Consider the following 14,397-nt stretch of genomic DNA (forward strand, 5'->3'; position numbering starts at 1 on the left):
TTAAAGCCACTACGAGTAAGTCGGCACGTTGGCGACACCTTTGAACAAAAGCGGTAGTATTATTACGACGCCAGCTGTCGTGAAGCTGTTTTCTAGCTCGTGCAGGGAGTGAAGATTCAAATAATCAGGAAGCAATATGGTGCGTGTCCGTGTGTTGAAAGTGTGAGGGCACCGGACTCTTTTCGGCTCCGTGAGTCTATGGGTGACACAGCATCAACTAATGCCAGTAAGTGCTAAACACACCTGATTGCAATGAGTTGATGCATTGTCACCTCTCACGGAGCTGAACGAGTCCCCGTGTCCTCACACAAAGCGAATGAACGAGAGATGGCAGTTAGTATGGATCACGATGAGGTAATGTGTTTATGTTGTAAATAATGACTATTTCCGATGAATAATGGTCATCTGATGATGCTGGTGAGGCAAAGTAAACTTTGTTTTAGTAGGCTACCGCTCATTCATTTAGGAGTAAACACTGCAGTCTAGTTTCGCTGCGTGAAATTGTGTATACGTTGCTTGGCAACGCCCTCCCGCCCGACTATCACTCTCCCTTTAGTTTTTCTTCTTTGCATTTTCTTTTTTTTCTTTGATGGTTCAGCCCCGTTATCAGTCATTATTACGACAAACAACTGTCTCAAACAAGGCTCCCGCTCCCCTTCCCTCACCAGGAGGGATAGGCTTCTCAATTCACGTTCCTGCGCCACACTGAAATCTGTGACCAATACGGATATGTGACCATAGAGCATGCACGCGTGAACCGAAAATCGGACTGGGTGTACGACCAGATCAAATGCAGCAATAAAAACTATATAAAAACGTCTTTCTTTGCACTGATGGTCTCGTTTGCTGTTAAAGGTAATTTATGATTATGAGAGGAAACATGAGGCTGTTTAAAAGATATTTAAATGTTACTCGTAGCCGCTTTAACTGATATTTGTATTGGCTCCTAAATATCTTTTGAAGGTTTAAGGAATGCCATTTCTCTTCAGTGGCAAAGTTTAATCACAATAATTAGAATTTGGAAAATGTCTTCAGTGAAAGACCATCATTTTAATGTAAATATGTCAGGGTGTTTAAATATCCAGTAACAATATGATGACTGGAGTCTAGAATGAGTGGGATGAGCAACGGAGAACAATCGGTTAAAGTGTTGCAACTTCAGATTAACTTCTAGCTAAGGTTTGCAACTGCAGACGTCAGGTAAAACAGATGACGGTGACAGATGGACAGGAGAGAAATAAAGACCCAGATACTGTATAATAAGGGGATAGAAAGTAGACAGAAGTAGTGAGAGCTTGATAGAAAATACGTTTCAATGTATAGAATGTGTTCAGATAGGAAGACAGGAGGTTGTACTTGTGAAAGCAGGTGTGGGGGAGGAAAAAACAAGATGCCTGCCTTTATACTTCAGGCTTTCACTTCAAATTACCCTGGCATCCCAAGACAAACCAGGTATTTCCAGAGGGCTTTGAATAAAAATCCCAAATCATTAAATATTTTCTAGATCTCCTCTCACCATGCCAACTCATTCTACTCTCGCTTTTCTCTTCAAAAGCATTCTTCAGTCAGAGGGTGATGGGCCAGGTTTAAAAAGAACCAAGGGCTGAATTCCTGCATGTATTTGACTGCATCCTATAGTCGCACTAAAATGTCCACTGCCAGAAATATTCAATCATCTGCTGCAGGATTTTAGAATAAAGAAAAGGGTGAAAGTGCATGACTGTGTGTGTGTGTGTGTGTGTGTGTGTGTGTGTGCATGCGTGCAACTTAACCAGGAGGCTACTTTGAATCCAGTTGAATGTGCAAACTGAAAAAAAACTGATTATGAAATCAAAAAAATTTGAAATGTAGTCACCGGGGTCAGTGTGTGAATACTGCAACTGTGGCAGTAGTTGTGTAAGTGTGTGTGCGTCTGTACATGTGCAATTAATAACGGAGAATGCTGTCAAACTAGTGAACCCGAATCATAAGTTATAACCTTTGTATGCCCACATTGGGACACGTGCTCCTTTTTTGTTCCCCTGAAAAATGTGAAACTCTATCACCTCATTGAGGGCAGTTGTGGTAAGACTGCATATGTGGACAGAGAAAAGGGAGAAGGGAGGGAAAAGCTGGAGGAGACAGAAGGAAAAAGTGACAGTAGTAATCTCTAAAAGTCTGCAGACGTCCTCCCAACTTCTAAATTAAAATTCTCTCCATTCGCTCACACACTGTGTAGGTTCATAATGCGTTTGTGTAAATGCAAGCAGCAGCTGAGAGACAAACAAGTATGTAACCTCCAGGGCTTCAAAGAAAATAGCTGCAACTCTCTCTACATCCCATTGCTTGACAAAGACAAGCTGACTCAATTAGAAAAAGAGAAGTATACTTATTTCTCTTAGGACCAACCAGTTTCCAGGCTGAATGTAATGAATAGAGTGTCTTTGACTTGAAGCTTAAGCAAATTCTGGACTGTACACTGATTGTAGATGATGTTAGAGTCTGGACTTGAAATGTCTGGTTTGCCATTCACAACATGGAAAGAGAAAAAGATTCAAAAGTGAATTTAAAATCAAGGGCGTAATACAACAGTGAGCCAAGAATTCTTCCTCTGTTATCCTTTTTCCCTGGTTTAAGACACAGCCAATAAAAACTATTCACCCATCCCTAATTCTAAATATTTTTCCTTGTTTACTTTTAGATGTGAAATCCATATCGCATTGAAGACAATGAAAATTTGAATACGTTTATTTCATAATAGATTGTTGACCACTGACTCACAAAAACGTAAAGGCTCTCGTGCAGTTATCTTCTCAAGACAAAATAGATCAACATCTATTGTCATATGCGTGGACACACTCACTCAATGATCACAAACCTCCACTATGTTATTTCAATGGAGAAATGCTATTTCTGCATTTGAATCGGCAACAATGTACAAATAGTGTCAACAATGAATATAGGCTGATGGCAGCCATATTTTTCTGAAAAAAAGAATCCTTTTGTCCCGCCTCATAAAAACCCAGGTCAGACTAATGATTTCTAAGTTGTTGCCAATCGAATAAATCATTTGTCTATAGCACAATAAGAATTGACCACATCACTTAGAATACAATTACATAAGTCATACCAAGTCCAAAAAATTCAGGTTGGACATGACTTATAGGTGGAGCTCATGAAAAGTAGAACATAGTTTAAAGTGGCTGACTGTTTGTCTAGGCAGAAATGTTCCTGGATGAATACTCAAAAGATTTGTCTTGAACCAAGGAAAACTCTGCTTCTATGTCTCAGGATTTTATGAGCCAAAGCTAAATATCCTCCAATGGCCCACATGCTTTCATTTTCTGCAACTTAAACTGATCAGTACTTTGTTGGCTATTGATGTAACATAACTCATTCCACCAAATTTGAGGGAACTCACTAAGTACATTTACCAAGTGGTCTGAGCAACTGAAAATCTTTAGAAGAGTGGCACAAGCACAGACACACACACAGACACACACACACACACACACACACACACACACACACACACACACACACACACACACACACACACACACACACACACACACACACACACACACACACACACACACACACACACACACACACACACACACACACACACACACACACACACACACACACACACACACACACACACACACACACACACACATGCCCTGCAAGCTAGTACAAGCCAATTATGTTCCTAACCCACCAGTGACACTGTATTGGCCACGACCTCATGTAACCCTCATGAGTCAATCACAGCAACAAGTTGGCCTGTCACACCCTGCTCCTGTCAGACACTCACTGAGCCAGATTGTGTTTGTGCAATGTATGTACAAGAGAATAAACTTTCTGTCAAGGCAAGTGACGGATGTGTTGTGAAGAAAAAAGAGTGTGGCAATTTGTGTGGCATCAGCAGCTTTCTGGGAGCGTGTTCTAACAGCTATTTAGCTGATGAAAAGTCTAGTGCGTGAGATTAGACGGGTCAACAGTGAAGGTTGCTGCTGTGTTGTTGGGAAGCAGAAAGCCTTCAAGACTTCAAACTGGGCTGCAGAAATGATATAAAAGAGAAAGTTCAGTATTATTGAAGTGGGGTTTGTATGAGTTACATATGCATGGTTAGTGTGTTCTCTTATGGAGGTGGCAAACAGTGAAATCACTAAGGAGGAGTTAGGGAGAGAGGTCGCTGTAGCAGAAGTCAGCCTTGTACAGTTCATTCAATTAAGGATTTCTTTTCATTGCTGATTTGCAGACTGATACACTTCACAGCACCGGCAGACAGCAATTTATTTTGGCACTTTTTTCAAGCATAGTCTGGCCATGTATTGCTGAGCCAACAAGCGTATCAGTTTAAAATTGAATGGAGATTTTTTTTCTCTGCAACAGTATAAGGCTACAACTTATACTCAACTAAAAATCGATTTTTTTTTTCAACAAGTCCAATTCAAGATAGATAGAAATGTAGTCAAAGAATAGCTGGGACACATTCCTATTATTATTGTCTCTGTAGCACTTGCAACATATACAGGTTTTAGTGTTTTGGTGAAGAGCCTGCAATGATGAATGCAATAAAAAGTACTTTATATGATGGTGTATGCTGCTTATTTATGAAATAAAATTGCTTATGCACTTTTGGTCGGTATCGGATCTAAATCTCTTCAAGTATTGAACTGAACCGAGTTAAATCAAACAGCTAGCACAGGATATTACTGCCAGTATCCAGCCCTAATTGAGAACATCTTTTGCATCCCATCGTCAACCCCATAACGACTCACAAAACTAAAACCACTCCTTCCTTCCATAATATTTACTAAATATGTGAAACCACAGGAGCCTATAATCCCTGTTGCAGATAACATTTGGAACATAATGTTTTGACTTGGGTTTGACAAACACCGAAATCCTATTGAAAACAGGGGGATTTTCACAACTCCGTGCCAGAAGCAGAAAACCCGATCACATAGTTTCCTCCATATGACAAGAATCACCTTGAACTGAAACCTGCTATGAGAGTCAAACATATGACCATAAGTGAGGAAGAAAAAAAAACACAGTCACAGTTCACTGCATTTTTTTTTATGAGCTTTGCATCGAAATACTGTGGAGAAAAAAATGTCAAGCTAAATTAAGAGTCTGGGGTTCATGAAGTTTATGGAGAGAGAGAGAGAGAGAGAGAGAGAGAGAGAGAGAGAGAGAGAGAGAGAGAGAGAGAGAGAGAGAGAGAGGGAGAGGGAGAGGGAGAGGGAGAGGGAGAGGGAGAGAGAAAGCTCTGGGCAGGGAGACTTGTTGCTTTGCCTGGTTGCCACAGCAGCAGCAGCAGCAGCAGAGAGCAAGCGGAGCTCCAGTGAAGGCCAGCTCCATCATCTCTTCTTCAAGTGGAAATAATCTGTCCCCCTCGCTGTGACGTGGCTGCCAGCTCAGCCCCAGCTCTTTCCTCATCCCCAGACTCCAGTAACTCTTTAAAAGCTCACACGCTTTCTGACTTCAAAACACAAGAGACGCATAAAGGTACTAAAAGGCATATTGTAGTCATAACACTTACGAACTGTGTTGGTCTACTTTTTCGAATTTAAGATAAAATATTTCAAAATCACTATTCTTCACACTCTTCTAAATAGTGGGCACAAACTGTCTTCATTAACAAGAGCCCATCATTAACTCTGAGTCCCAGCAGCAACTGATAAGATTTGAGAATGAACTAGATTCACCGCGAGGATGTGCTGAGGGTGCGTGTTAAACACAGAGAAAAGCTTCTCTGATGTGGACCCTGGCCAAAGCAGACAGCAACTTGCACTAGGCGATCTCATCAATCACACATACAATTGGTTTCCGTGCACCAGATTTTTACGTCGGAGCTGTATAGGTGTCCGAGAGTCAAACATAAAGACGGGCCTACAGTGCAACATTTAGCGACTGGGTGTGTTGCTTCTTTTTTTTTTTTTCTTTCTCCGAGCTGCGTGTTGCCACTGAGTTTGCCTTCACCAAAGTGCAAAATTGACAAACTGACAAATGATCTGGCCTTAAACACTCCCAGAGAAACAGATAGACCATTGTGAGAGATCCCCACCCTAAAACAGCTGGGCCGATGGCCGGGAATCAAATATCTACTTTGAAACATTTATTGCCCACATTAGCATTATTTACAGGCCATGGAGAAAGGGAGCGAGAAAGAGAGAAGTCAGAGGAGACACACAGGGGAAGACCATAACTCGGGCCTACTCACTTAATGTACCATTTTATAGGAGGTCAAGAGATTAAGCTTTTCCTGTGTGTTTTTGTGTCACTTCCAGGTTTTATGTGTTGGATTCTACATGGAGATGTTTTGATGTGAAAGTGCAACACACACACATACACACATACGCACACACACACACACACACACACAAGCGGGGCAAACACACACACACACACACACACACACACACACACACACACACACACACACACACACACACACACACACACACACACACACACACACACACACACACACACACACACACACACACACACACACACACACACACACACACACACACACACACACACACACACACACACACACACACACACACACAGTGTAATTTAATGTACGACTCAGTGCTTCAAGAGGAGAATGTCATGGGTAGATGAGGGGTCAGAGTCTGTGATACTTTAGCAGCAGTTTCCCAATCCTCTTAGTGTCATAGAGCTCTGGGCTTAACTACTCTCTACTAGGTAAAATACATTCGTCTTAACCTCAATACTCCTGGAAATAGGGGAAATGTAAATTTGGAATAAGGTCAGGCTAGGGAGGCATTGAAATACCTGCAGTTTTGAGGGATGAAAGAAGACAAACACACAGAGACAACTTATAGTAGTTATATAACACTGATCGAAAATGACTCAATCTCAACCCCTAAATAGATCGTTTGTATTAGTGTGCACTACTACAAAGGTTTCACTTGTCATAAATGTCCTCGCTCTGAAGATCCGAAACTCTTTGCAAAGATCAAAGTAAAGGAATACACAAACAAAGAACGGCAATTAATAACTGTAGAGAGACATTTGTTTGTTTATATTAAACCCATCTCACCTAATGCATTTCTTAAGAATCTTTTCTGTTGAGATCTTTTGTGCAGTCAAGGTCAGGTTGCCATGCTGTAGTTAATAAAGCTGGACCATTTCAAAGGAGTATATTTGTTCAAAGATGTAATTTCTCTCCTGGATATAAATGATAGAACAGTTCATAACAGTATTTCCACAGCACATCAGGAGGCTTGAATCGGGCTTGCAGGTGTTGCTGATAAATGCTTAAATCACTTTGCTGTTACTGTAAGTGGCTGCTGAGAATTAAAGCATGCTCAAATAGACAGTACAGGCTTGGTACAGTATATTTGCTGGAAATGCTCCATACTGCCAGCGCCCCTTGAAGGACCTCCGAGAGCAGTGCACAATCGTTATATTTCTCAAAAATCTGAGATAACTTTGACTCCCATCTTTACATTTTAGAGGGGCCATTCCTTTGTGGTTAACTAAGCCATAGACCACCCCTTTGACTTAATCCATACACAGTTAACAACACAATGATTGGTAATCACCATTGCTCTTTATAATCTAGTTGGCTAGTTCGTTGTTTACAGCCCTATCTCCAATCTGAGTTGTGATGGTTGTTTACGCTTTATACTACTGATGTATTATAGAGCACATTTCCACACAATCATTGCTGGGATCAGTGCCTAACTTTTGGGTTTACACAAACAACTTTAAACCACATGGATTAACATTGCCTTGTATCCGTAAACTCCACTCCGCTACAGTCTAAAGAGGCACAAAGGCAGGGTGTCAAGTAAGGTTGTTCGGAGGGGGATCCAGATGGGCTTGCCAAAATCAATCTGAAAGGGTGAAAACTTATTTTGTTAACTGACTCGTCCACCTGGGAGATTCTTATGGGCCCTGTCTCCAAACATCTGTTGAGCGCTCTGTAGCAAGCATATAGAGAGACAGACACAAGTGATGACCTTTGTTTAGCTCGAAAAGTTGACAAGACAGGTGATATCGTTATGCTGATATTTGTCTTTTGTCTTATATTAAGGGATTTTTTTAAGGAGGAATGTGATGTCCATTTTCTATTTTTATCTTTTGTTTAAATTACAATTATCTAAATGTATATCTGACTATGGACCACGATGGAGAGAAAGAAAATGACATTTTAACTTGAACAAATACTTGAAGCTAACGTAGCATGAAGCTAGAGACCTGAATAGGTATGAACACTTAATGATACACTCTCTGATTTTTTGTGAAATAACCAGGATTTCCTCTCACAGTTCAAAGTAGAATGTAAGAACTTGGGGACAAGTTGGGGGAGAGAGGGGTGCTATGCAGTGCTCTCATAAAAATAGGGTGTGCCTTTAAGGTTGCCATAGGTATTTGAGCATGAAATGGTATTAGCCCATTATTGTTGGCAGAGGATTTTGTTCTGATCAAAACCACTTTGATCCTTATGAATCACTTTGGATAGTCACCGGGCTTAGCAGCAGTCACACATTAATTAATGAATAGTTAAGAAGTCAAAATACTTCAATCCAGAAATGAACTACATTTTAAACAAACTTTTTTTTCTTTGTGATGTCTGTTGCTTGTTTAACAGATTAATGTCCGTGCATAGCCTACTGCAACTATGAAGAGCTCTCTCTGTGTGAGCGCAGGTGTGAGCAAACACACACACACGTGATTAAATGGATTTCTGCGGATGTTTAAATGTTCCGGAAAGTCTGCCACATTATGCAGTTTAACACTTTCCTGTGATCCTTTTGCTCTTATCTGGCACAGACACAAAGCGCAGCCAAGCTCTGCCACCTGGTCTGGATTGAAGGTAGGCTTTTTTTTTTTTTTTTTTTTTTCAATCCTGTAATAAATGTCAACAGGACAGCTGCTCAACTCTGCAAAGTTACCATGACAACAGGGGCACTTGACAGCAACCGTGTTACAATGGGATGTTGCGCTGTGACATAAATGATCTTGAGCCGTCAGTGGCAGACAGGTGGACAGCTGGCTATGGAGATGTATGCGAGGTACACAAGGAACAAATACATTTAAGGATAGGAGAGGTAGCGAAGAATGACGAGTAGGTTGTTCGCAGATAATGGTAAAGAACGGTCATAATACAGTATGGAAAAAGAGAAAAAAGAAATGCATTGACAAACAAAAATAAAAAAAATAAAATACGCAGTTTTTAGGTGTTTAAAAGACCAACTTCAGCAATCAATTACCGGAAGATTAAACAGAGAAAATAAAGAGGGACGTAAGGGATAGAAAGTGAGAGATGGCCGGTTGTACTATCTGCGGGCATCATTTTCAAGGCAACAAAAGGGCATGGCAGGCAGAAGGGAACTGAATCCTGGTCCGTTTGTCTCCTCAAATGGCCTCTAGGGACTGTGTGAAATGGCCCTTTTCTTCTTGGGTCCTTTTCAGCGCTAAACCCCATCTACATGACAAACAGTGTCACTTTGAAGCTGCTTGTGTCATCTCTGCCTATCTGTCACTCATTCGTGACCTTTTGCTCCCGCCTCTCATCTTTCTTTCTTCTTTTTTTCTTTCCACACAGTAATTCACTTATTTTTTTTCTGTCAGCGCCTCCCTTTCACCCTCTATCTTTTTCCATTCATCTTTGATATCTGCCTGGGCGCTCAAAACAATTCTTTGGGATCTGAGGAAAATGGCAAGGACATTTGGGAAGCTCTGGCCATGTTGTACATTGTTCGAGCCGAGGTGTATACTAATTAAACAGAAAGCCCCCTAACAGTTAAGACGTGAAAGTAAGCAATCAAGTCAGGTAAATAATGAGGCCAATCAGTATCAACAACTTTTCCTTGTTTGGAAAAGTACAGTCATTGCAGCGAAAACCTTGGCATTCAGTTGAGTCTCAGGTATTATGTACAGTATGACATACACTAGTATTCAAATCACCTGTTGTATTGATGTTTGTTTTTCCTTCAGTAATGGCTATTAGGAATAATTTGTTCTGTGTACAAAACATTACTTTTACTTGTTTACTCCCCCTTCATACAAAGCATGTACAGTCATATGAAAAAGTTTGGGAACCCCTCTCAGCCGGCATTATAATTGACTCTGCTTTCACAAAAAAAATATAAAAGTGGTATGTCTTTAATTTACCAGGAACAGCTAAGTACTGGGATGTTTTCCAAACAAAGATTTTTTGAAAAGCAGTATTTGGTTTTATGAAATAAAATAAAATGTGAAAAACTGGCTGTGCAAAAATATGGGTACCCTTGTGGTTTTGTTGATTTTAATGCCTGTAACAGCATGTAAAATTGATGACTTTAAACACAAAGTTGGTTGGATTATGTTGTTAAGCCTTGAACCTCATAGAAATGTCTGTTTAATCATGAGAAAATGTATTTTAGGTGCCTAAATGCAAATTGCACTTCTCTTTGACTCTCTGCTGAAGTGAGACAGAATGGGATCATCAAAACAGCTCCCAAAAGATCTGAAAAACAAAGATTGTTCATTGTCATGGTTTAGGGGAAGGCTACAAGAAGCTTTCCCAAAGGTTTCAATTGTCAATTTCGACTGTAGGGAACGTTGTCAGGAAATGGAAGGACAGGCATAGTGGCAGTTAAACCCAGGCATGGCAGACCAAGAAAAAAACAGCAGCAGCATAGGTGGAGGATTGTGAGAATGGTTGCACACAACCCACAGATCACTTCCAAAGACCTGCAAGAACATCTGGCTGCAGATTGTGTATCTGTACATCGTTCAACAATTCAGCGCAATTTGCACCAAAACATCTGCTTTTTATAAAGACCAAATAACTTATTTTTTGTCTCATCAGTCCAAAGCATTTTCTTCCAATATGAAGCTGGCTTGTCTAAATGAGCTTTTGCATACTCCATGCAACTGTATCTGTGGTGTGGGCGCAGAAAGGGCTTCCCCGGCCATACAGATGTTTTGGTGCAAATTGCACTGAATTGTAGAACCATGTACAGATACGCAATCTGCAGCCAGATGTTCTTGCAGGTCTTTGGAGGTGATCTTTGGGTTGTGTGCAACCATTCTCACAATCCGCCGCATATGCCGCTCTTGTACTTTTCTTGGTCTGCTAGACCTGGGTTTAACTGCAACTGTGCCTGTGTCCTTCCATTCCCTGACAACGTTCCTTACAGTAGAAATTGACAATTGAAACCTTTGGGAAAGCTTCTTGTAGCCTTCCCCTAAACCATGACAATGAATAATCTTTGTTTTTAAGATCTTTTGGGAGCTGTTTTGATGATCGCATTCTGTCTCACTTCTGCAGAGAGTCAAAGAGAAGTGGAACTTGCATTTAGGCACCTAAAATACCTTTTATCATGATTAAACAGACCTTTATATGAGGTTCAAGGCTTAACAACATAATCCAACCAATTTTGTGTTTAAAGTCCTCAGTTTTACATGCTGTTACATACATTAAAATCAGCAAGACCACAAGGGTTCCCATATTTTTGCACAGCCAGTTTTTCACATTTTATTTAATTTCATAAAACTAAATACTGCTTTTCAAAAAATCTTTGTTTGGAAAACATCCCAGTACTTAGCTGTTCCTGGTAAATGAAAGACATACCACTTTTATCTGTTTTGTGTGAAAGCAGAGTCAATTATATTGCCGGCTGAGAGGGGTTCCCAAACTTTTTCATATGACTGTATTTGTAGAGAGGACTTTTTACAACCTCAAAGCATGAAAGACCGTTAAAAAATACAGTGTAGTCCTTTCAGTCATCAGATCGTACTGAATCAAGCTTTTTGTTGCAGGTTGACTCCAAACTTTTGAATAGAGGTGAATAAGGATGAATAGAATAATGATTCACTGGCACCCATATGACCACAAGCACTATATTTTTTTTACATGCTGAAAACAGGCGCACGTGTTGCATGTTTGTGTTAATGTGTAAACAAAAGTACACCGGTGCACATTCAACTTCATTTGTAATCAGAGAGCAAACGGTCTTCCTTACCTGGTTGAAGTGTTCCAACCTCTCCTTGACCTCGGCCAGTGTGGGGTTGGGGCTGCGAACTTTGACCTCTGGGTTTTGCCTCTGGGCGTGCAGACCATTCCCTACAACTCTGCCAGTATAGCTGGGAGAAAAAGAAAAAAGACAGTCAGATATCTGGAAAGAAAACTGTAGAACAATTTGCGTCAAATATACAGGCTGTTAAATCAGTTAGTCCTAGTAACACTGCCAAGAAATGGCCGAGTGTCAAAACGGCAGCCATATTCTGATGTTATTTTTGCTTTATTGTGACTGTTAACGCGCAGTACTGTATGCATGTTTTATTGCGGGATTCTTTTGTTGTTCATCTTTTATTGCTGTGTGTAACAATTCATATTACATCAAGCGCCACAATAGAAATAAATAGGTTATTGGACTGAGTTATGCTTGAACAACAAACTGAGATGTTATTTTACTTTCATAGTCAAATAAACCAAACCAAGTAAAAACCAAACGGGTCACATTCATCTTGGAGTCCATCAATTTCTGTATCTAGAAGTCTGCCAAGTGTACCACAGCACTTCAACATAAACTAAAACCCATTAGGCCCTCATTTGTCAAAGAGGAAAAACAGAGCGTGTAGCACGGAAAATATTAAAGACTCCATTAAGTGAGATGTTTTGCATCAACATTGATTCAAATGTGGTCAAAAATGACTGAGTGCTGATTTTATGTCCCTCTGAGATTGAAACCATTGTAAATGAAAATATGACTTAGCCTTGTAAAAAATTGAGAGACATTGCGAGCAAGTTAATCCCTGCATGCTCGGTGGGCCTGCAGCTCGGTAGAGATTTAAGCTTTCGATTTCGTCAGAGCTGTTGTTGAGCTGATGTGAGGGAGGCTAACATGTCTAGCAGATGCCTAACGTTAAGGCGAAGTGCTTTCAAATTGTGTAAAATAGCCACTAATGTTGTTTTATCTGAATTATTTCAACAGATAAAACCAAAGTTTGGGCTTCAGACTTAATTGATTTGACATTTAAAGTGTTTCAGGAAGAACATGGTGCATAAATGAACCGTGGAATGCATACCATTGCTGTTTTTGTTCTAAACAGGCGTTTGATGATATAGTACAGCAGGCAAGTGTACCTTTGTGTTGAGCAACTAGAGGGGTTGTGTTAGAAGAAAAGTCCAGCTAGGGAAATTCAGTAAAGGAGCAATGCACACCTTTTCTAATTTAGTTCTTGTAGAGCATCAAGTATTATTTATTTTAACGGTTCCCTCCGATAAAGGTCATTGTTGAATAGTTGGAAATAGCAGGCCTTCAATATAGCCTTACATACATATACTTTATTTTTTCCCCACAGCCATTATACTGTTATCAAAATGAGTTTGACAATTATATATTGATGGTAATCTCCCGCGGGAATTTATTGGCATTGGAAGGGACTCACATGCACTTGCATCAAATCGATTGATGCTTCCACAGGCAAAACGAGGCTAATAAAGTGATTATGGATTGTGTAAGTGAACGTGTTGGTAATGGTATGGATGCGTTTATGGGGACATGTTTTTTTTCATGCACACACTTGCATGTGTGCATGTGAATATGAGAGGAGGCAATCATAAAAGTGCTGAAGTTGGAAAATCTCGGCCTGTGATCTCTAATAAGCAATGTCCCGATCAGGTCTGTGCTCCTTAGATTTGCTGAAAAGGCACTTTTTCGGATCGGCCCATAAAGATGCAATTTCTCGCTTAACCCTTTGGCCGCTATACACATTTATTTACATCCCTATCTTGTTTATTTCCTTCAAGGGCTGGTTTCACTGGGTATTTGCAAAGTGGTTCACCACCTTACCCCTCCCCCGGCCTCTGACACACACACACACGCACACACACACACACACACACACACACTCACACTCACACTCACACTCACACTCACACTCACACTCACACTCACACTCACACTCACACTCACACCTCACACTCACACTCACACCTCACACTCACACCTCACACCTCACACTCACACTCACACTCACACTCACACTCACACTTAACTGAAACTTTTAATTGCTAGCGGCTCTAAATCCTCTGATCTGAGGATGGAGACAATCGGTAGTTCTTGGACTTTCAACTTCCCCCTTTTGACATAAATGATAAACTTAATAATCAAACAGCTCACAAACCAGTTGTCAGAGGTGGGGGCCTGTGTGTTTGGGAGCGTTTGTCTGTCACCAGACTTGTTGGCTTGGGATGACAGTGTTGCCGCGGAAATGAGTTCATCAGATGGGAAGCCAATGAAAGAGGACTGTCAGGGTGAGTTTGGCCGTTATGTTATGTAGGGATGTGGCAACTTGACACATCAGAAAGGGCAATTAATGTGGAACATTTCTGGAGAGATCCAGAGCAGTTGAAAAGATTGCTGCCAT

General features: G+C 40.6%; 1 protein-coding gene across 2 annotated transcripts in view; it reads right to left on the reverse strand.

Annotated features, from left to right (window-relative positions):
* The window catches only part of LOC307255219 (glypican-5-like), a 105,720-nt gene that overhangs the window by 24,088 nt on the left and 67,235 nt on the right, over positions 1 to 14,397 (reverse strand). For both annotated transcript variants that reach the window (XM_080033868.1, XM_080033869.1), the window contains one exon: positions 11,988 to 12,108. In XM_080033868.1, the coding sequence (XP_079889994.1) occupies positions 11,988 to 12,108 (121 nt within the window). The remainder of the gene's footprint in view (positions 1 to 11,987; positions 12,109 to 14,397) is intronic.

This window comes from Ammodytes marinus (genome assembly GCF_949987685.1).
Source record: "Ammodytes marinus genome assembly, chromosome: 9".
Taxonomy (NCBI): Eukaryota; Metazoa; Chordata; class Actinopteri; order Uranoscopiformes; family Ammodytidae; genus Ammodytes; species Ammodytes marinus.